Here is a 20,425-nt window from a genome sequence, read left to right on the forward strand (position 1 = left end):
TAACTTTCCAGCGCTCCCAAGCCCACCACAATTTCCCACAACGAGGACAACTGCCCACCCCTACCAGCGCCCGTGCTCTGGGGTTCACATTCCCACAGGGAATTAAAGAAGCCAAAAAAAAATCACATTTTTGTTTTTTGGTTTTTTTTTTTCTTTTTTCTTTTCCAATAGTCTCACTTTATTAGATACCACATCAAGAGAGGATGTTGTGCTGCATGCAGCGGAAGACTGGAGTAGTTCTAGTTCCTGTGTAACATTTTCTTTTTCTCTTAATAGTTGTAAACTGATACTTTGCTGTAAAATCACTGCATGCAAGTTTGAATGCAAACAGCAGTAGAAGAGGCTTTTTTTTTTTTTTTTTTCCACCATTCCCAATCCATATGTGCATGCTTTATTTACAACGAAAAGAAGTCATTCAGGACAGAAATGACCACCAGAAAAACTCATAAGAGGGTGGCAAAGGGAGACGAGGACTGTGGTTTGCACAATACCGAGAGGGGGACTGGCAAGTTGCACTTTTATTTTTATGGGTGGGAAGAGATGATTTGAGTATCGTTTGTCTGAAGGGAAAGCAGGCTGAGCAGAGAATGTCCATAGAGGACGTGGGTAAAGGCAACCTTAATTTAATTCTTCTGCACACGCAATGGAGGCTGGGCTGCTGCAGGTCTGGAATAAATTAAAGTATTGCTCAAATATATATATTATTTTTTTTTTTTAAAAGGTAATTTCATCCCTAGCCCCACCTTTCCCCAGCACAGCTCAGAAGTGCACCGTGCCCAACTGCTGCTCTGAGAGGTAGAGGCAAGGGCTGTGCAAAGGTTTTAGGCAGGTCCATCGCTCTGGAAGGGACAACAGCAGCACCCCACAGCCAAACCATCTCTGCCCTGGCACGGCTGCATGAGGCAGTGCATGAGGACACGGAGGGAAACGATCCAAAAGAACCAGGTCATTTCAGTCTGGGTCCTCCTCTGTACAGCCTGCACTGAAGGCAGAGAAGCTCGGGGGCTCTGGGCTGTGCCGCTTTCTGGTGCAGGGTCAAGAACTGCAGGAAAGGGAGGGGAAAGCCATTTTTGGTGTGTCCTCTCCCACTACACTTTTCCATGCATCATGCCCCAGGCAGCTCCTGTGGTGGTGGCCGTGCCCCACGACGGAGCCTGGGGTGATGGAAGAGCTGGCCCAGCCCTGGCTGAATGGAGCAGAGCATGCACACGCGGGTTTAGGTTTGCTTTCCCCATCCGTGGTCCAAGGGTGTCTCCTTGTGGAGAGCTGGCTACAAAGAGCCGGCAGTGGCCAGCCAAGGGGAAAGCAGAGCTCCGTGGGAGTGCAAGCCCTGAGCTGGGGAAGGGCTGCCCCGCAGCAGCATCGCCCAGCACGCAGAGAGCTTGAGCATCACCCAGCGACGTGGGCATCGCCCAGCACGCAGAGAGCTTGAGCATCACCCAGCGACGTGGGCATCGCCCAGCGCACAGCCCCCGCCAGCTGCAGCAATCCCGGCCCTGCAGAGGCAAGTCAGCACTCAGAGCAAGTTCTGCTGGGGGAAGGGTGGGGGGAAAGAAAAAAAAAAAAAAAAAACCACCACAAAAAAAACCCCAAAATGTACCAAGAATAGGGAAATAACTCATCCAATTCAAAAGAAACAGCTCTGCGGTACAGCTGAATTGAGAACACGCCACACGCCAGCACAACACAGCAGCGGTTGCAAGGGAAGTCATGGGACGACAGCGTGAACCGAGGGGGCTGGGGTTCGTGTCCCATACAACATGCGCAGTGACCGACAGTATATTCCAGCAGTGCTCATTGTGCTGCTATCGACATCGCTACACCCGAGGTTGTCCAGAGACAGCGGATGGTACCAAACACCTCCAGACCATCATTAACGCGCAAGTTGAAGACAATGGTTCTTGTGCAGATTTGAAAAAAAAAAAAAAAAAAAAAAAAAAAAAAAAACCAAAACAACAAAAAAAACCCAAACAAAAAAACAAAACAAAAACAAAAAAACAACCCCAAAGTTTGGAAGACCTCTAACTGTTCCAGCTAATTTCAGTATTTGTGGTATCTTAAAGCCATAATCCTTGCACACATCAGCTAGGTGGTGGGAAGTATCTTCTCCCTCGCCTTCCCTCCTGCGTTTGGTACGGCAAACGGTCGGCAATGGCAAGGGTAGTCCACGGAGGGCCCAGGGCCTGCCCTCGGGGTCCAGCTAGTCACCACTGCGCAGCTAGGGGCGGAGGGGAGGTAGGCACGAGCTTCAAACGCAGGTGGGCTCCAACAGCAACGGAGAGCGAGTTCCTCGGGTGAAAGGAACCGCACGTGGCGGCTGGAAACGAAGGCACCCCAACCCGAATCTCTGTTTCCCTGCACGCGCAGAGTGACTCCCTAGTTCTCCTTATTGTATTATTGGCAGATCTTCTCAGCAAAGGTTGTACCGCAATATTGCTCAAGTGTACCGAATCAGAACTAAAGCTCAAGCAGGACTCGCGGGATGACACCAGTGACACAGGCTTTAGCCTAATCACGACAACACAGATACCAGGCTACGGTTACGACCCACACCAAAGCCAAACAGCTTTTTCATTATTGCAACTGAGGTATCGATATCACACAAGCAGAACAGGCCGATGCTCTGACACCAGCACTCATCGCCCCCCCCCGCCCCGACGCCGGACGAGAGCACGGCCGGGCCGGTGGCCACGCATCCCGCTGGGAGATGAAGGAGCCACGAGCTGGGGGCGATGGGACGAGCCACGCGAGCGGAGGCTGGAGGAACACAGAGCATCACACACACAACAGGAAGGCTACCACAGCGTGCGTGAGACTAGTGAGAAAGAGGAACAGTCAGAGGGTAACTATTGCTTGACAAAGTTACACACCAGGACAACTCAACGACCCCTCTCCCCCCTGCCCGCCCCCCCCCCCCCCCAAAAAAAAAAAAAAAAAATGACACAAAGGAAGTGAATACAAAAGATCTGGGTTAGTTTTCGGGTGGAGGCGAGGAGCGGGCACAGAGGATGCTTGGAGGAGGCAGGAGAGCGTTGCTGCCCTGGGACCAGAGACGTGTAGCAAGGCGTGACTGCGCTGGAAGACGGACATCGGAGATCTACAGGGGCTTGGCAGAGGACGGGCCGTTTGGGGAGGTTCGGGCAGCGGCTCCCTTTAATCACTGGCAACGTGGTTCTCGTTTTGGAGGGTGTGCCAGCGTTCAATCTTCTTGTCCTTGTTCTTCAAACATTCATACCAGTGTTTCAAGCGCTCTCCCTTAGCCGTAATGCCGAGCTGACAGCCGCCTGCAAGAAAAGGAGAAGGGTCATCATATTCGGAGATGACGCTGATATTCCAGTGAACCATCTCCGTGGGGACAAACCCCACGTTTGGGGCATTTCTCTCCACTTCCTGCATTTCAAGTGTAGCGGAAACAACTAGAGCTGCTCTGCCTGCACAGAAGACCCCATGGGATGCTGGAGATAGGGTGGTACAGGGGGCAATACTGTATTTCACGGCCTGATACAAGCACCCGAAGAACCTGCGTGGTCCCACCTCAAAGCTCAGCCTGGGCTTCCTCACAGGGCAGGCGACCTGCGCATCCCTCCCGTACAGCGAGCACTATATCGGGCACCAAAACCGCACCCCAGAGCGCAGAGACTTGCGGCTCACCAATGTAATCATTCGATTTTCCGATGTCGTAATCCCAGACGGAAATGTCCAGTGACTTCTTGGCCAGATCGCTGTGTTTGATATCATAGAAGAACTCCTGCAGAAGCAGAACACCCGCATCACCCCGAGCATCCCAGGAAAATGCACCCAGAAAACTGCAGTTGCAAGTGATCTCTCTGTACGGCCTGAATTCAAAATCCAGGATGTTTAACACACACTAACGAGGACAAATGCTCCTTCCACGCAGCTCCCAGGACCACAGCATGCTGCACAGGCCCATAAGCTGAGCTCACCCTTTGTATCTAAGCGAGCACTTTGCGGGTGTCCCATCAAGGCAGCCCCAGCCATGGGACGCCCCAGGGATGCTCATCCTCACCCACGTCCCCGGCTGGGGTGACACGGAGCCGGCAGCAGGGAGGTTTTGGTGTGTACGGTGCTGCCCGGCACCGAAATGGTGAGATCTCCCATGGCAAAGTCATTCCTAAAATATTCCCGGGTGCAGAAGGGGGAAAAGCAGGCTGAGCGAGGAACCAAACCTCAGGGAGTTTGTCTTCCACCTCCTTCGCATGACATTGTAATTGGCTAAGTTGATTTAATAATAATAAAAATTAGATCTGCGCTTACCTCGTTAAACTCAGGATTCAATGTTTTCTTCTTAATCTGTGTCTTGTGCTTGGCCTTTTTTCCCATGTCGGGTTTCAGCCAACTGGGGGCAACAGAAAACAGCTCAAAAACTCAAGTGCAAGAAGAGCATGAGATTATAAGCTTAAAAAAAGTGAGGTTTGGGGCTAGAAAAAGAGACAACTGAAGATATTTAAGGAAGAGAAACGGGTTAGCCAGGTCTCCCTTCCCACCTTCTAAAATTATCTAACATAAATGTAAAATGAGTAAAATCCTGGGTAATTTTTTATTTTCTCCCTCGGATTGCCAGACGAGACATGGGAAACCACAAAGACCTGCTTTGCGCAGAGCGCCGAGCTCGGCAGAAACCTTTCTGGGGGAGCATCTCTTGCTCAGAGCAGCTGGGCAGCGCCCAGAGCCCAGAAAGCAGCGCGCAGCCTGGGCGCCCTTCCAGACCACGCACCCGGGACAAGCCTTCTTTCCCCGAGCCACGCTAAAAGAAACGGTCGTAGATGTTTTACGGAGCAAAAGCGGGTGAACTCTGCGTTCTGCTGGGGAGAAAGAAGCCTGCCGAGGCCGGCAGCGTGGAATAGCTGAAACAAGTCAGGGAATATGGAAAATGAGCAGCTGGGATGGTCACCAGCAGATGGAGGCAATTGCACGGCTGGTCACCGAGCCTGGCCGCTGGAAAACCCAGCCAAGAATGTGTGAGAGATGGGGAGAAACATGGGGAAAAAAAGAAAAAAAAGCTAAAAATAGCCCATTTTAATACCGTGTTTAATAGCCCTTGTTTAATACCACACAGACGAGTGTGCTCAGACAAGGTAAGTTCACCGGCAGAACGTGGGAAAAATTAGGTTTTGGGTTCCGTAGCCTGGCTGCAGACTCAGAACTAAATCGTAGAGTTGGCATTAATTAGATCTGCCTTGGAAGCTGATTTGGAAACGGAAAGCCACCGTCTTCTGTTTGTGGGAATGGAAAATATAAAAAAAAAAAAAAAAAATAAAGAGAGAGAGCACGGAGCGAAACTACCCAGTTGCACTCAGCTACAAAAAGATGTGCAAAATGTTCAACACGAGAGTTATTGAATGAGTTTTAGGGAGAACAGAGGTTTTTTTCCGAGGGCAAGGAGAAAACAGTAATGAAAACCGCAACAAGGAACGACTGCAGGGTCCTCTCCGTGTCACAGTTTATGAGATTCGAGTTAAAATGATCTCACTCCCCCCTGTTCGCAGGAGCCACCCGACGAGCACAGCTCCCCCATCGCCCGCCTCCGCTGCCGAGGGCGCCGACGGGTGCTCTGCCGCTCGAGGAGACCCGCTCCCTGCCGCAGCATGGCATCGCCGGCACGAACCTCACGAACACCATCGTCCGTATTAATTAAGCCAATTTATCTGCAGTGGAGACGTGGCATGGGACAGGGACAGGCACAGCAGGACACATCCCTGGGCTCCTCGTCACACACAGAGGGACATCAAGCCACCCCCTGTCCTGCAGCCATGACGGGTCAGAGCTGGGGAGAAGGATCTCTTGTCCTCCAGCTCTGCAATTACAGGGTTGGGTCTCGGTGTTTGGGAAGCTACAGGGAGTGGATGGACCTGAGGGCTGGGTCAGTCTCACCCAGCTTCAGCCATGGCAGGGGCACTCCAGCAGAGCGTTCCCACCTTGCACAGGCATCACCGAGTCCCGCAAGAGGTCTCAAGGTGCTTGGGAAACACTCTCCTCTCTCCGGTGGTTTTGGAAGGAGCTCTCAGAGCATCAGCTACTGCCCAAGGACAGTGGATGGCTCCATGACCACGTGTTACCGCACTACGCCAGCCCCAGCTCTTCACTTACAGCTTAACGAAAGGGTCTGAGTATCCGTTGGCATCCATGGCTGCTAGATGCACGCAGCGTACGATGCCGACGATCAAGCCGCCCTGCTGGGTGCTGTACATGAGGGACACGAGGATCTTCCCACGCTCCTCCACATCCCCGCCACGATCTACCTGCAAGAGGAAGCGACCAGAGATGGGGACACGGGGACTGAGCGAGGAAGATGGTCAACTGCAGAGCAGCTGAGACAAGATGGATGCAAGGAAACCTTGTATCCCCACAAGGGGGGAAAAACGGGGCTCATACATGAGAGATGACAGGTGAAATTACATGGAGCGTGTTGTCCTCCAAGGACTCTTACCTCCTCTTCATACAGTGCCATCCCACGGGATGAGCCAGTCGTTCCAGCACGCTTCATCTTGGATGGGGAAGGGAAAAAGAGAGACTGCCATGAGCGACCACAGCTGGGAGAGGCACCATCCTGCTGCAAAAACACCCCCAGGAGCCCAGCCCAGCTCTTTCACTGGCCTCTGGAGTGGAAGGAGGCTCAGGCACATTCATCTGCTCCGTCAACCTCCATCTCACCCACAGCACAGGGGAGCAGAGCTCAGGGATGGAGCAACCTGCCATCTCCTCCACAGTGACATACATCAGCACAGGCTGGCAATGCCAGCAGATCTACGGCCACCAGGGAGGTCCCTGGAGTCACTTCCCCTGGATTCCCACCACGCTTTTATCTCCTGGCCTTGACATGTCACATCAGCCCAGACATGGGTGGGAATCCAACTCCTAAAGGTGCCGGTGAAGTCAGACACCCGCAGCCCTCGGCTGGTTCCAGCTCCAAGCTCACCACCAGCTCCACATTTGTTAGCAACCTCATCATTAAAGGTAGCAGAAAGACATTGCACAGAGACTCACTGGTATTACTCTCTCCAAGCAGATGTTGAAGTTCTTTTTCTGATTGGCTTTGAGTTTTTTCAAGGAAACCCTAGTTTCTCCAATAAACTCATTGTGGCCAAATTTATCTTCATCACACACGGAGATCCTGAAGGGAACAGGAAAGGTGAGCATCAGCCAGGCTGGAGCAGTACCTGACACGGGAGCACAAAACCACCACCGCTGAGGGGTGGACAAAGCAAAGCACCATCTACCTGGCTCTCCTCTGGCCAAAAGCAGGCAGAAAACAGAACTTGTTTTGCCAGAAAAATCAACATTTTTAATATGTGCTCTGCAATGGGGCAAGAAATCAAAAGGTAGAAGTTTCTGTAGGAAGGAAACGCGAGGAATTTTAGAGACGTCTAAATATTTGGGTGGGACACTGTCAAATCATGCACAGATATGCAATACACAAATGTCTATGCTGGCAAGAATAATAATAATGCCAATAATTTAATACTAAATGACAGGGTCAAAATGCCTTTCTTTCTCTTTTTAAAAAGGACCACCAAAATTAGCATGTTGATGGGAAGGATGCTGATTTTGATAAAAAACCGCATTTCCAGGTGCTCTATCAACACCTGCACTTTGCTGCCGGTGCCCTCCTGGGGAAGGCTGGCTTGGGATGCTCCGTGCAAGGAGACCCACGGTCCCCATCCCACCACACCGGGGGACACCCCAGCTCCTCTGCTTGCCTGAGTGTTTTCCTTTGCATGTCCTCATCTGTGATGCCGTGGTACACCAGGGTCTCGTTCCACACTGGGTTACGGGTGTTGCGCAGAGTCTTCGTCCTCAGCTTATTTGACTGTGACATCAAAACAAAACAGGGCACAATTACTCCTCCCCACCTAAATTTAGGCTCCTGGCAGAGGAGTGTAAATCGGACGCTCCATCACTTCTGGCTCGCAAGAGGTGGTTTGACTGGGGCACGGAGGACTCTGCAGGGCGTCACCGCTGCCTGCTGAGGCTGTCGCGCCGGTGAGCCATCAACTCCAGGTGAGCATCACCGACCCGACAAGGTGGACCTTCATGCAAGCACTGGGGACTCTGTCACCTGCAGTGGCCAGGGCATCCTTCACCGCCCGGCTTTCTTCACTGCCAGGGGTCTACTCCCTCAAGGGCACTTGTACAAGAAAGAGTTGGACAGACCGTTGCGGGGCTTGGGTAATGGCTCTAGTGGTCTAAAGGAGATGACAGCTTGGGAAATGAGGAGCTCTGTCACTTGTTCACATGTTTTTCCACAAACACACGGGCACAATGAAAAATTAAAAGGAAGATCAGAAAACAAGGGAACAATAGAAATCAAAGCAGTTCCCAAGACCACAACACCTCGATTTACTCTGCAGACAAGGTGGCCAGGAAGTCCCTGCACATAAAGTAGACCCGTAAATATCAATCCAATGGTTTTATTATCAGTTTTCCCCCTTGCTTTACACTTAGTTCCTCTGAGCAAAACCCTGCCGCAGGAAAGAGCTGCTCCCGAGCAAGGATCCAGCACCCCTCAGGCGCCGTGGTGGTGGCCATCCCTTCCTCAAAGGTTTCCCTATCGAGATCAGCTTAGCTGGGCTGGGGAGTGAGATTTCCAGGGTTTTCTTGGCGGGGGGTGGGGGGGGGAGGCAGTTTACTCAGAGTTTATTCAATGGCTATTTCTTCACAGCTCTAATGAGAACATGCTGCAGCTTCAAAGCAAACGGATCTTTCAAGCTCCGGTAATAATTAGATTTGGTGTCAGATGTTCTGCGATGCATTAGGAGTGTCACCTCCTCCGGAGCTCCCTTCCATCCCTGAGCAGATCCCTGCCTGCGGGATGAGCTGTTCCTTGGGTACGGGAGAACATCTGCAAGCATCATCGCTTTTCAGAGATACCTCCCGGGTGAAATAGCAGCAGCGAGCGACTGCGCGGAGAAATCAAGGGGAGGGAGCCTGACGCAGGGAGGGGACCCTGGGGGGCTTTGAGAAACCTCTGCTCCATCCTCAGCCCAAAACGCCCTCAAAACCAGGCAAAGACGCACCTTGCTGGCTCCAGGCAAGAGGTGCAGCTTGACGTAGGGATCCGCCAGGCCGTTTGAGTCCATTGGTTTTAAGCCCTGAAAGATAATAAAGAAAACACGGTGCAGGAATCCTCCTTAAGCAGAGCCAGGGATGAGAAAAAGCTACCCATGACGCAGCTCAGTAAAGAGAAAATGTGTTCAGCGAGCCAAGAGCTTCACGCTCTGCCCTGAGACAGATCAGACCCACTGGAGGAAAAGCCCCACAGAATTCTCCTTCCCAGCCAGGAGCAACGGTGCCAGCCCGGGCTGGGTGTCCCGGCGGAGCAGCCTCTTCCAGCACCCACACCGCTTCCATCCCACCTCACTGGGGACACTGGGAGCCAGCTGGACTTAAATCGGTGAAAGAAGGAGGGGAAAAAGAGAGGACCGCTTACTTTGGCCTTGATGAGGGTGCAGTGCAGCGAGCTGTTCTCCTGGTCATAGAGCAGGCTGAACTCCAGTGCTCCCAGCGTAGCTGACAGCGGAGGGGGGAGAGAGGAGGTGGAAACAGGACCCGGTTAAAACCCCAGCCAATAACTGCTTCATCAGCCCTGATGAGTAATAATTAGAAAAGATCTGCGGTTCAAATGTAAAGCCAAAAGTGGGAAAAGCATGTGGGTCTATGCCAGCATCGGCCGAAGTACCACGCACAAATCCAGCCAGATTGACGAGCTCTGGTCATCAAAGCTTTATGGAGGTGGAGCTCCCAGGGTACAAGGAGGGCACCTGGGGCTCCGGAGCTGACTTTAATATTCCCACGCAAAGGAGGATGTAACGGTACAAACCCTTCTCTGGGCACAGCTCAGGGCAGCAATGGCACCCCAGGAACACCCTGAGAAGGTGTTTCAGCTCGGGTGGCCAGCATCTCCTCCCAAGGCTTGGGGCTCAGCGTTTGGCCCCCATTTTGACTTGTTGGAGACCAGCTCACGCTTCTCTTCACGTGTTCACCAGAAAAAGGTCACAGGGACGAAGAGTGAGCACAGAACCTCAGCTGGGTCCACCTGCTCCTATCCGAGCACAATTCCTGCACCCGCTCCTGGCCGGAGAAGTTCTTCCCATCCTGGGAAGAGGCTGGAGAGGTGAAGCACTGCCCGGCCATGGACACTCACCCTTCACGCAGCAAATTCCCTTTTTGGGGAGCAAATAACTGAACACCAACATCTCATGGCATAAAGGTACTGAAGGCATGAAGCCGTTCCTACAGAGGAGTCCAGCGGTGTTTCTCGCAGCGGAGGACGCTCTGATGGAAAGAGGCAGCCGCCTTCGGGACTCAAATGGGAAAATCGCGTGAGCACAGAGCCCACACCAGCACACCTCGGAGCTGAGTCATTTGGTGCAAAACCGACTGCAGATCCCACAAGCTGTGCTGAAACGGCTGAGCGGGGCCAGCCTGCGAGACCCTGCCCCAGCTCCGAGCCCCGCAGGGAAGCAGATTCCCCGAGGGCTCTCCCTGCCAGAGACCCACGACCTTACGGTGCGAGTCACACTCCCGCAGCACCCACCTCCTCAAATTCCCAGCTTTCCCAAAGAAACCACTCCCTCCCCTCCAGTCATCCCAGCTACATACTGCCTTCATCAGAGTCGTAGCTGTTGGCGTCCTCCTCCTCTTCCTCCTGGGGGGGCTGCCGTAGCGGGGCACTGGGTGCCGGCGAGATGGCGGGGGGCTGCGGGAAGGTGGGGGGCTGCCGAGCTGGCCTCTCCTCTCTGGCGGGGGGCACGGCGTAGCCCCCTCCTCGCTCCTCCCTGGCGGCAGCACGGGCCGGCTCCGGGGGTCCCAGTGGTGGGCTCACTGCTGGAGGAACCCCGTTAGTGCCCGGCACGCTTTGCCCCCCCAGCCCCTCGCAGGTGGCCGAATTTTACCTTGTCTTTCCGGGAACCGGCCAGCTGCCCCAGGACCCGGTCTTCCCACTGCCGGCGGAGCTGGGAACAGACGCAGCATTACTGGGGCATCCGTCTGAGTGATGCTCTCCGTCCCTCTCCCACCCCAGCACTAGCACTGCCCCGAGCAGGGGGGTCTGTGCCCATGGCAGGACATCGGAATGTCCCCCCCGCAGGGACCGAGCATCCTGGCCACATCCCCATTGCATCCTACCTGTGGGTGCTGCTGGACCGGGTCCAGGAGCGGGGCCGGCAGCGGCTGGCGGGGGCGGCCGTTGGGCTTGCAGGGAGTTGGTCCTCTTCACGCCTGCAAGGAAAGGGGACAATTAGCAACGGCATTTCGGGCCCCAGGGGTTTTGTCTGCGTTGTGGAGGGGGTTACAGTCGGAATGGGCCAGGGAAAGGCATCTGGAGGCAGCGGAGAGAGGTTTGGTTGATGGATGGAGGTGGTGCGCGTTGAGACAGCGGCTCAGCCCCGCACGCTTTTGGGGCCAGCGGTGCGGGGAACGGGTGCAGCCCGGGCTGGAGCAGGGAGCATTTCACTAGGGGGACCCCGTGCCGCGCCGATCCGCCTGCAAGAGAGGGAGACGCAGGAGAGGTGGAAGAAGGAGGACGGATGTGGTTGCCGCCAGGAGCTGGTCTGAGCTGGGAGGTGAACAAACCCATGAGCATCGCTGCGATGCCCGTCACACCCCCGTCCTCCTGCCCATCACATCCCCATCCTCCCGCATGCCCGACCGGCAGCAATATCCCCGGATCAGCACCGCACTGCATCCCCCCGGGCTGCACGCACATCCCGAGGCAGCGATGAGGCACGGGTGCACCCTCGCAAGGGTTATCCACCCAAAAATGAAGAAAAACACCATCTCCCCATGGCAGAAGCCCGGACAGCCCTGAATGCCCCTCTCCAGCTATTACCCGACTATCTGGCCATTGAATATTCCTTTCTTTCCCAAGGAATTAAAGAGGACTTGGACGTTTTCCAGCCACTTTCAGCTTCACCAATTAAACTTGCAAGCTCAGCTCCTAGATGAAAAGCAGTCTCCGCAAGTGCCTTTCCCCTTCTGGAGGCACCTGGGGAGGATTCGGGCCCTGCCGAACGCTGTCAGCCACCCCTTCGTACCACAGCCATTTACAACAGCTCGGAGCACATCAAATTTTCATGAAACAAGAAACGACATCCCCAGCCAGGCGCCCACCAGCGAAGCACGGGCTTCCACAGGCAGGGCTGGCTCCTGCCTGCTCCTTTGTCAGCACTTTGTCGTGAAAAATAGTTTTACTTAGGGTCCCGACTTGGTTGCATTTCATCTCTGCTTAAAATTAGCCCGGTAAGCACTGAGCCTACTCCTTCTTCCACCTGCAGCTCTCACACCATGCATGGGCCTTCTCAAATTCATGTCCTTCCTGGGCCATAAAATGCCCCTTTGCGAGGAAATGTATGGCAGGATCCTTCCTCCCGTCCCTGCATGCAGGGGAAGGGATGGGGATCCCCCTCGATGCCTCCCCCTGGTCCCACCAACACCCTGGACCTCCCCATCAGCAAACCCCACGGAGCAGTGTAAAACAGCGGGCGAGCGGCGCGGGAAGCAGGCACCGGTGCTCTGCCACGTGAAATCCCCCAGCATCGCTTCGTGCTGCACGTCGAGCGGAAACCACCCTCATACGGCTGCCGGCTTCGTGACCCCCCCAGCCCTCCCCTTCCAAGCACACAGAAGCACGCAGGAGAGCGGCTCTCACCGGGGCTCCTGCTGACCCCGCTCTCGGCAGCGTAGTCGCGGCTATCCATGTCCCCGCCGGTGTCTTCACTGCCCTCGGCCGGCTTGCGGCCAGGCGCTGCGTAGCTGCCCCGGGCAGCCGCCGTCGCATCGCTGCCTGCAGGGAGAGCGATAAAGGCAGCAGTGAGGTTTACACCCCGATCGCCCGTCCGTCCACAAAGCTGGCCCCGAGAGGAGCCGCTCGGGTGATGCCCAGCCGGGGTGTCAGCACGAAGAGGATGAGGATGGGTACGGCCACCGCGGCATCACCCCCAGCGCATGGGGGACTGCCAGCCATCCCGCACCCGCGGGGCAGTAGGAGGGCTCTGCACCATCAAACCTGCACACAGTGGTCGGCAAAGCCCAAAGGTCACAGCAAACCATGGGGACACCAGGAGAGATGAGAACCCCGCTGGAAAACAAGGCCAGAGGCATCCATCAGCCAGTCCTCAGCACCCATCAAACCCTTAATGCCATTAGAGCTCCGCAGGCCCCAGGACGGGGGCATCATATTTTCTTTTTGCTGATCATCTTCCATTTATTAGAGAGACAATGGTGACAGCTGCCTTTGCCTCTCGCTTCCATCCACCCAGCAGCAGCCGTCCCAGCGGATAAATCCCAGCCGCGCGCGCCAGGGTGCCGAGATGCTCCGCCGTGATAAATTGCAACCCGCGGATGAGATGGAAAAGGTCTTGGCGCTCACCTGGCTTGTGCCGGAGACACCAGATATAAATCTTTGCTGTGACATAAATGGGATGTTTATCCTTGGCTGGGCTCTCAGGGTCGCCGGGCACAAGGAGAAAGCAAAACGCATCAGATTGCGGATGGGAGAAAGGAAGGGGCGGGGGGGGGGGGTGTAAAAATGCCACGATGCTGAAAAGGAGGGAGGAGGGAAAATGAGCATCCACAACCAGGAGCGTTGTGGTGCAGAAACAGCGATGCAATAAATAATTTTCCAAGGGAGCTTTAGGAAAAACCACGGGCATGTCGCGAGCATGCTGATCACCGGGAGGGACCTGTGGAGCCTGACAAACCCTCCCCGACTCGCAGGCGAGCCGGCGGCTTTATAAAAGCAGCCTGTTGTGGGTCCGGGAAGCTTAACGGCACCAGCTACCGTTGCGATTAAATAGTCTTAATTAAGTGGTTTCCCCAACTGCTGCTGCGTGGGAAGATGAGGATCATCACTCAGCACCACCCGGCTGGGCACAGCCTTGCCAAGGCCCAGCTGGAGCCCCCCCCCTCCCCCGCCGGCACTACGAGCTGTAGCACGGGTTGTGGTTGAGCCTGGGTGGCCTCCCATGGGTACCCCAGCCTGTGCACGTCCCCATGGGTACCCCGCCATGGGGCTCACCCCGACACCACCACCCAGACACGTAGGATGTGTCCCCATGGGGAGCGGTGCTGCAGGGCTGGGGGGAGCACGGTTCGGCACAAGGCTGTGCCACCCGCCCTGCCCGCAGCCCACCCTGCGCGCAGCAAAGCCCCAGGCGGCCGCAACTGGGAAAATCGATCAAACGCGGCCCCGGGAACCAGCCATTAAAACCTCCTGCGCACCGACGGCCATCTGCCAGCTGGGTCATCGCTGCCCCGACAGACCCCGGGCTGAAGGAAGGGTGGGATGGAGGGGACCGCACCGGGGGAGGTGGGTGTTGAGTCCTCAGCCCTCTGTGCAGCCGAGGAAGTGGAGAGGAAGAGGAGGGTTTGCAGCCACTGGGCCGCTCCCAGCCTGGTCCTCACCCAGCCGGGAGCAGGCAGTGCTGGAGGGGAATCAGGGAATCTCATCGCCTCGATGCTCCCATGCCAAACGGGGGAAGTGGGGGCTGTTACTCAAAATTAACTCCCAGTGACGCGGCCGGTCTGGGAGCACCCCCAACCCCAGCTCCTGCCGGTGCTGGCAGCAGAGTCGGGGGGATGCGGGTCTAGGGCAGCGCAGGGCGTACGTGAGATTAGAACGAGGAGCCCCGGGGAGGAAGATGGCCTCACCCCTGTAAGTGGGAGGCACTGATTGCTGCTGCTTAAACGCAGCCCCCTGGGTCGGCATCGCTATTAAACACACCGATGCAGGCAGAGCTTCGGGGGACTGGGAGTGCTGGAGGGGACAAGGTATAATCATAATAACCATCCTCCCGCATCCTCACCCTGCTCCGGTACCCATGCACGGCACAAGCCTGAGCACAGGAGCTTCGATGGGGGAAACCCGACGTGGCCAGAGCAGAGAGCTCGGCTGCTCCATCCCTCACCAACATGCGCAAGCCCCCCACGAGCCTCCTAAAGTTTCCACGGGAGGTTTTCTAAGGACTGCCATTAAATAACCAGAAAAACACCCGTCAATCAGCAGCAGGAAACGCCACCTACGGAGGCAATTCTGCTCAGCGCTCTAAATTGCAGCGTTTCAGCCCAGGCGTGTGCAGTAGGTGGGGAAGCCCCAGAATAACTCGGTCCCCGCGCGCGGTGGGTGGTGGCAGCAGCAAGAAGAGGTCCTGCCGCTGCAGCCTCCCGCGGGAAAACACCGTGGGGAAAGGAGGGAGGGAGAGAGGGGGCTCAGCACAGGCGGCACCGAGGCAGCGGCACAGGGGAGGGTGCGAACGCTGGTGCTTACCGTCAGGGTCCTGCTCAGCCGGGGGCCCGGCGTCCGCCTGGCCTTGGGGGGCACAAACAGAGCAAGAAGCGGTGAAGCTGGAGCCCACCTGCCCTGCCAACGCCAACCCGGGCTGTGCTGCCACTCTTTCCCCAGGTTTCCTTTTTTATTCTTATTTTTCCTAGGTTTCTGCATCGCCGCGTTCATCCCCAGACACTGCCCAAACCCCTGGCCGGGCGCCCCAGACCCCCACCCAGGGCTGTTTGGGCTTGAGGGTGTCCCTGGAAAACCCGCCCATCCTGACTCGGACAGCCTGGAAAAAGGCTCAGCGGGTAGGGAGGGCAGCAAGGAGGGCGATTGCTGCTGTCTTTAGAAAACAGGCAGCAGCTACACGACTGCTCTGGATGCTTTTTGCTGGGGCTCGCCCTTGCAAACGACGGGGAGGAGACCCAACGCCTCGCTGGCGGGACCCCTCGCACCAAGGGAGGGGGTGGCACCTACCTCGGGCGGGTGCACGGGAGGGCAGTTTCGGGTCCTGGGCAGGCGGCTCCGGTGGGCTGGGCTCGCTGGGGGCTTGGGGTCCCTTGTTCTTGCCGACGGGCATCGGCTGGGGCAGCACTTGCTTGGGCAAACCCTTGAAGAACCAGGCGCCGGAGCGCTTCCACACCTGGGGGGGTGCAGGCAGTGGGGTGGCACCCATGTCCTGGGGGGGATGCTGGGTGCAGACCCGGCAGCCTTCACACCCCCCACCCCTGCGTCACCGGGGTCTGCCTCCAGCAGGCAACACCGAGGATGTGCATCCCCAGATCCCCCAGTGATCCCACAGCCCCTCCTGCTAATTAATTAAACTTCGGTGTTCGCAGACTGTAGGTGGCGGGGAGCTGATCTCTGGCCACCACAGCCTCTTCAACCCCAAGGACTTTGTTTTTTGGTGGGGGGAAAAGAAAAAAAAATAAATAAAAAAATAAGGCATTTTATCTAGAAAACAAGATCATCTTTCAAGAACTCAAATAGCTGGGCAAGGTTTAATGGTGCTGGGGGACAGGCTGAAGAGTCCCTGGGAGCATCCCCTGGTCTGGAGCTGGTCCTACCCCAGAGGTCTGGGGTGGGGACAGTGCACGGGGTGAAACCAAAGGGAGGGACCGCGTCCCCGATCCGGCAGGAGGAAGACAGGGGGCTGCCACGCTCACCTCCCGCTGCTCGCTGCAGATCTTGCAGAGCCAGATGGCGTGGGGCCGGCTGTTGGTGGTCTCCACCCCGCACTTGGTGCAGACGTTCTGCAGAGAAAGCAAAGCGCCGGGTGGCAGCGGAGACGCCGAGGCCACCCAAAGGTCCCACCGCCCCAGCACTGCCCCTCGGGAGCGTGAGGTTAATGAGAGATGGATAATGGGATACTTAATGAGAGCTCTCCCAGCACAAACACGGATGATTGCAGAAACCCCCAGGGACGTCCCGTTGAGCCACAAGTGGAGGGATGTGGGCAACCAAAACACGCGCCGGAAGACCGAGGTGGCCATTTCCACACTGGGGGGGGGATGTGTGGGTCCAGGGGACTGCGCCCAGCAGCGGGTCGCAGGGAGATGCCTCACCTTCTTGCAGTCCTCGCAGACGACGCAGGCGGATCCCCGCGGCCCCAGCTGCTCCCCGCAGAGGATGCAGCGGTTCACCCCGTCCCCCAGCACGCTGCGGCGCATGTCCTCCAGCCGCGTCATGAGCCGCCTGGGCAGAAAGGGGACAGGGCATGTCAGGAAAGGCACGGCGCGGCCTGGGACGCGGGGGTCCCGCTCCCAAGGGGTGGCTGCTGCCGTTGGTCCAGCTGCTCCTTCCCAAAGAAGCTGTGGATGCCCCTTCCATGGAAACGTTCAAGGCCAGGTTGGATGGGGCTTTGAGCAACCTGGTCTGGTGGGACCCGCCCATGGCAGGGGGTTGGAACTAGGTGATCTTTAAGGTCCCTTCCAACCCATCCCATTCTATGGTTCCCACAGAGCCTCTCCTCTTCCAGCTATGGGAACGCAACCAGGGGAAGAGACACATCCCAGGGGATGTGTCAGAGTATTATATTCCCCTATAGCTTTCTATCGCACAACTATTAACTTCCACTGACACTGCCAGAGAGCGGACACCGGCCCCAGCTCCCACATACACACACGTGCAAGAGCGCCATCCAAGTGGGCACCTTCGCACAAAGTGGTTTGGCATCAGCCAAACGGCTTTTTCCCCCCCACACGCAAATGGAAAGCTTTCCAGCCGGTCCCAGCGACTGCCTGTGGAAGAGCTGCGAGAGGAGATCTTGGAAGGGCTCTGGCGGGAGGACTGAATGAATTAATTAGTTTTCTCATTTTCTAAGAAAAAAAATGGCATATCATTTACTTTATGGAAATTCTTAGCCCTTGGAGTAAAAGGCAAAAGGCCCACTGGAGGACAGGCTATAAAAACACATCTGTTTACTGCAAAGGTAAAAAAAAAATCCCCAGTTAAGCAACTTCAGTCGACAAAAGCAGTTTGCAAAGCAGGAGCAGGAGCGAGCTGCCTGCCGAGCATCCGAGAGCTGGCGGCGAGTGCTATGCTCAGTTAACCCAGAATCCTGGCCCTAAAAATAGCACCAGAAGGGAAAAAGGATGCATTATTTATGTCATTCAGCAAGGAGGGAGAAGGAATGGAGAGGAGGAGGAGACCCAAGCCCACCGGCGGGAGCAGCAGCCCCCCCCCTCACCCATGGGGCTTCCATCGCTCCCATGGCAGCCTGACCCAAATCTGACAACGCCGCTAACACGGCGTGCCGCAAAAAAAAAAAAAAAAAATCCGACGTTTAAAAGACATTTTCCCACACGCCTGATGACAGCTTCAGATTTATGGCGGCTCGGCTGCCAGCACCTCTGAAGCGCTCATAAACATTAGATGAGCTCTCCTCCACCTAGGGTGCCTCCGCGGCTGGTCGCTGGACGGCCGGCAGCCCGCGGACAAGCAACGGTGTTGTTGTACGCGGGTGCTTCATAAAGGAAGAGCAGCAAGAGAGGAAAAAAAAAAAAATAAAGCATCGTGGAACATGCAACCTATGACAGTTCATAGAACGCCCCCTTGGAAACTCGCTGCCATCAACAGCGGCATCTCGAAGGACTTCATCAGCCACTGAGTGAGGCCCAAAAGATGCGGCTCCATGATTCAGCGTGTGTTATCCAACCCAAGCCACGTTATTACAACATCTCATTCAGGTGGAAGACATCAACCCATCAGCGACCTTCCCTCTCCTCCCCACGCAGGGGCTGATCTCCGCGGGCTCAAGCACGCTTAGGGCTGCTGCTGCGGAGATGCCTCCTGATGGTTATTAATGAACCCGCAGCCCATTCCCAGCGAGGAGACGGCAAAGCCGGGCTGGGATCTGCCAGTGGAGCCAGACGGAGCCAGCAGTGGGGAGAAATCACCCTGTTCACAGCGACGGTGTCACCAGACAGCAGATGGGCGAGCTCGCAAGTTCCTCCAGTCTTCGTCGCCTGAAGTTTGGGCGGCGGCATGACCACGGGGCTCTCTAAATACAGCAGTTCTGGTTCTCACCCTCAGCCAGTTTGTTTCCTGAACAAACCCGGTTTTGTTGAAAAATGACATCCTCGGAGCGCAGCGGGGTGCTTTAATGCCTTTCCACTTTGCTCTTAATGAGGAAACTAACTCCCTGCTCCGGCTTTATTCCCCGAGAGCTGTGGCTGCCCATCCCTGCCCTTGAGCATCTGCTCTCTGCTTTGCAGGTGATCCACAGGCGATTTCTTCCTACAGAATAAGCCAGCTGCTACAGCCACCATCCACCCTCGGCGCCTTCCCAACCTCCGCGGCCGATACACCCTGCTGCAAACACCGATTCCCAGGGATTTTGAGCGCGCTGCATCATCCCATAAACACCTGGCCAGCAATGAGCCGTTTTCCAATTAAAACCTGGAAACTGGCCGTTCCTAAAACACTTCTTATTCAAAATAAATGAATCCCACCACAGTTGTTACCAGCCCACCGCCCACCACGTGCACCGTGGGGTCCCCACCAAGAGCCCCCGACAGCAAATAACCAACAACATTCAGCTCCTGTCGCAGCGCATTGCTCCCACCCGGGGAGGGAAAACATTTTGGGGGCAAAACCTTTCTTTTTCCTAGCAGGGAAGCGCATTACAAGCCCATATTTTCCCCTCAGTTCCCCGCCCTGTGCTGCAAGAGCTCTGCTCCAAGAGAAGCGGCTTCCAGTTGGAAATCTGCAAGCCCAAACAAACTTATTATAGAAACGAGAACAAATGGCACAATCAAAGGAGAAAAAAAAAGAAAAAAAAAAAAAAAGCCTTCGCATGTCAAGAGATTCATTATTTAGCTGCAAAATCTTTCCCAGTCTCTCATTTAGCAGAAGCGGCTCCTTAAGAGGTTGTTTTTTTTTTTTTTTAAACCAGTGGAAGAGCTGCAGCAGCCAGTACACACACCTGCGGCACCAGTTTCAAGCAAAGCACTTTTGCCTAATTAAAACATCCATTCCAGCTGGAAAAATTGGGCTTCCCCCCCGGCCCCCCAGCCTATTCAAACACTGCCATGAGAGGACTGTATAAAGTCCTGGTGTGCGCCAGGCAGAAAGAGAGCAGGAGCTGAGAAAGGGGGTACCGCAGCAGCGCCCACAGGCTGGGAAGCTCCTGATTAAGGTGAGAACTGGGAGCAAAAAACCCAGGTTTCTCTTCGACTTCATCCAGCATCACCCTACGCACATGCTGGACCCCCACGTACAGGCTCTTTGCCCACCGATAACCGGAGGGATGCCCCGCTCTTACCCAGGTAGCAGTCAGGAATGAGCTTTCTGCCTTCCCAAAAGCTTTTCCCTTCCCTCTCCCCTAGGTATCATTTCGTTTCTCATTTTTATTGCACGTCAACCAGCCATCCAATTCATCCCTCTGCCCTGCACGTCTCGGGGACTCCAGCAACATCTTCCTCACCGTTATGCGCACTTCAGAGCGCCCAGCCCTCTGGCCTCGGTAAAGACTAACTTCAAAGAGCAGGAAATATGCTTCAAACTGTTAAAACAGGGTAAAAAAAACCCAAACAAACCAAACCACACACATACACAAAAAAAACCCAAAAAACACCCAAGAGAGGAGTAATTGAAGCCGGTGGCTTGGAGCTGGCTAAGCCTGGCACCCAGGAGCAT

General features: G+C 55.6%; 1 protein-coding gene across 2 annotated transcripts in view; it reads right to left on the reverse strand.

Moving 5' to 3' along the window:
• Positions 1 to 2,509: 2,509 nt before the first annotated feature.
• Positions 2,510 to 20,425, reverse strand: part of RPH3A (rabphilin 3A) — a 34,062-nt gene continuing 16,146 nt past the window's right edge. Inside the window, exons 4-19 of one of the 2 annotated variants that reach the window (XM_063351015.1) lie at positions 16,852 to 16,981; positions 16,453 to 16,539; positions 15,764 to 15,929; positions 12,668 to 12,802; positions 11,146 to 11,238; positions 10,914 to 10,973; positions 10,621 to 10,842; positions 9,449 to 9,528; positions 9,036 to 9,110; positions 7,719 to 7,828; positions 7,006 to 7,132; positions 6,449 to 6,505; positions 6,109 to 6,260; positions 4,276 to 4,357; positions 3,652 to 3,748; positions 2,510 to 3,284 (exon numbers count right to left, since the gene is read on the reverse strand). In XM_063351015.1, coding sequence (XP_063207085.1) covers positions 3,154 to 3,284; positions 3,652 to 3,748; positions 4,276 to 4,357; positions 6,109 to 6,260; positions 6,449 to 6,505; positions 7,006 to 7,132; positions 7,719 to 7,828; positions 9,036 to 9,110; positions 9,449 to 9,528; positions 10,621 to 10,842; positions 10,914 to 10,973; positions 11,146 to 11,238; positions 12,668 to 12,802; positions 15,764 to 15,929; positions 16,453 to 16,539; positions 16,852 to 16,981 — 1,804 coding nt within the window. In that variant the 3' untranslated portion in view covers positions 2,510 to 3,153. Of the gene's footprint in view, positions 3,285 to 3,651; positions 3,749 to 4,275; positions 4,358 to 6,108; positions 6,261 to 6,448; positions 6,506 to 7,005; positions 7,133 to 7,718; positions 7,829 to 9,035; positions 9,111 to 9,448; positions 9,529 to 10,620; positions 10,846 to 10,913; positions 10,974 to 11,145; positions 11,239 to 12,667; positions 12,803 to 15,763; positions 15,930 to 16,452; positions 16,540 to 16,851; positions 16,982 to 20,425 lie in introns of both variants that reach the window. The other variant, XM_063351014.1, reaches the window with a different exon arrangement.

Source organism: Chroicocephalus ridibundus, chromosome 13 (genome assembly GCF_963924245.1).
Source record: "Chroicocephalus ridibundus chromosome 13, bChrRid1.1, whole genome shotgun sequence".
NCBI lineage: Eukaryota > Metazoa > Chordata > Aves > Charadriiformes > Laridae > Chroicocephalus > Chroicocephalus ridibundus.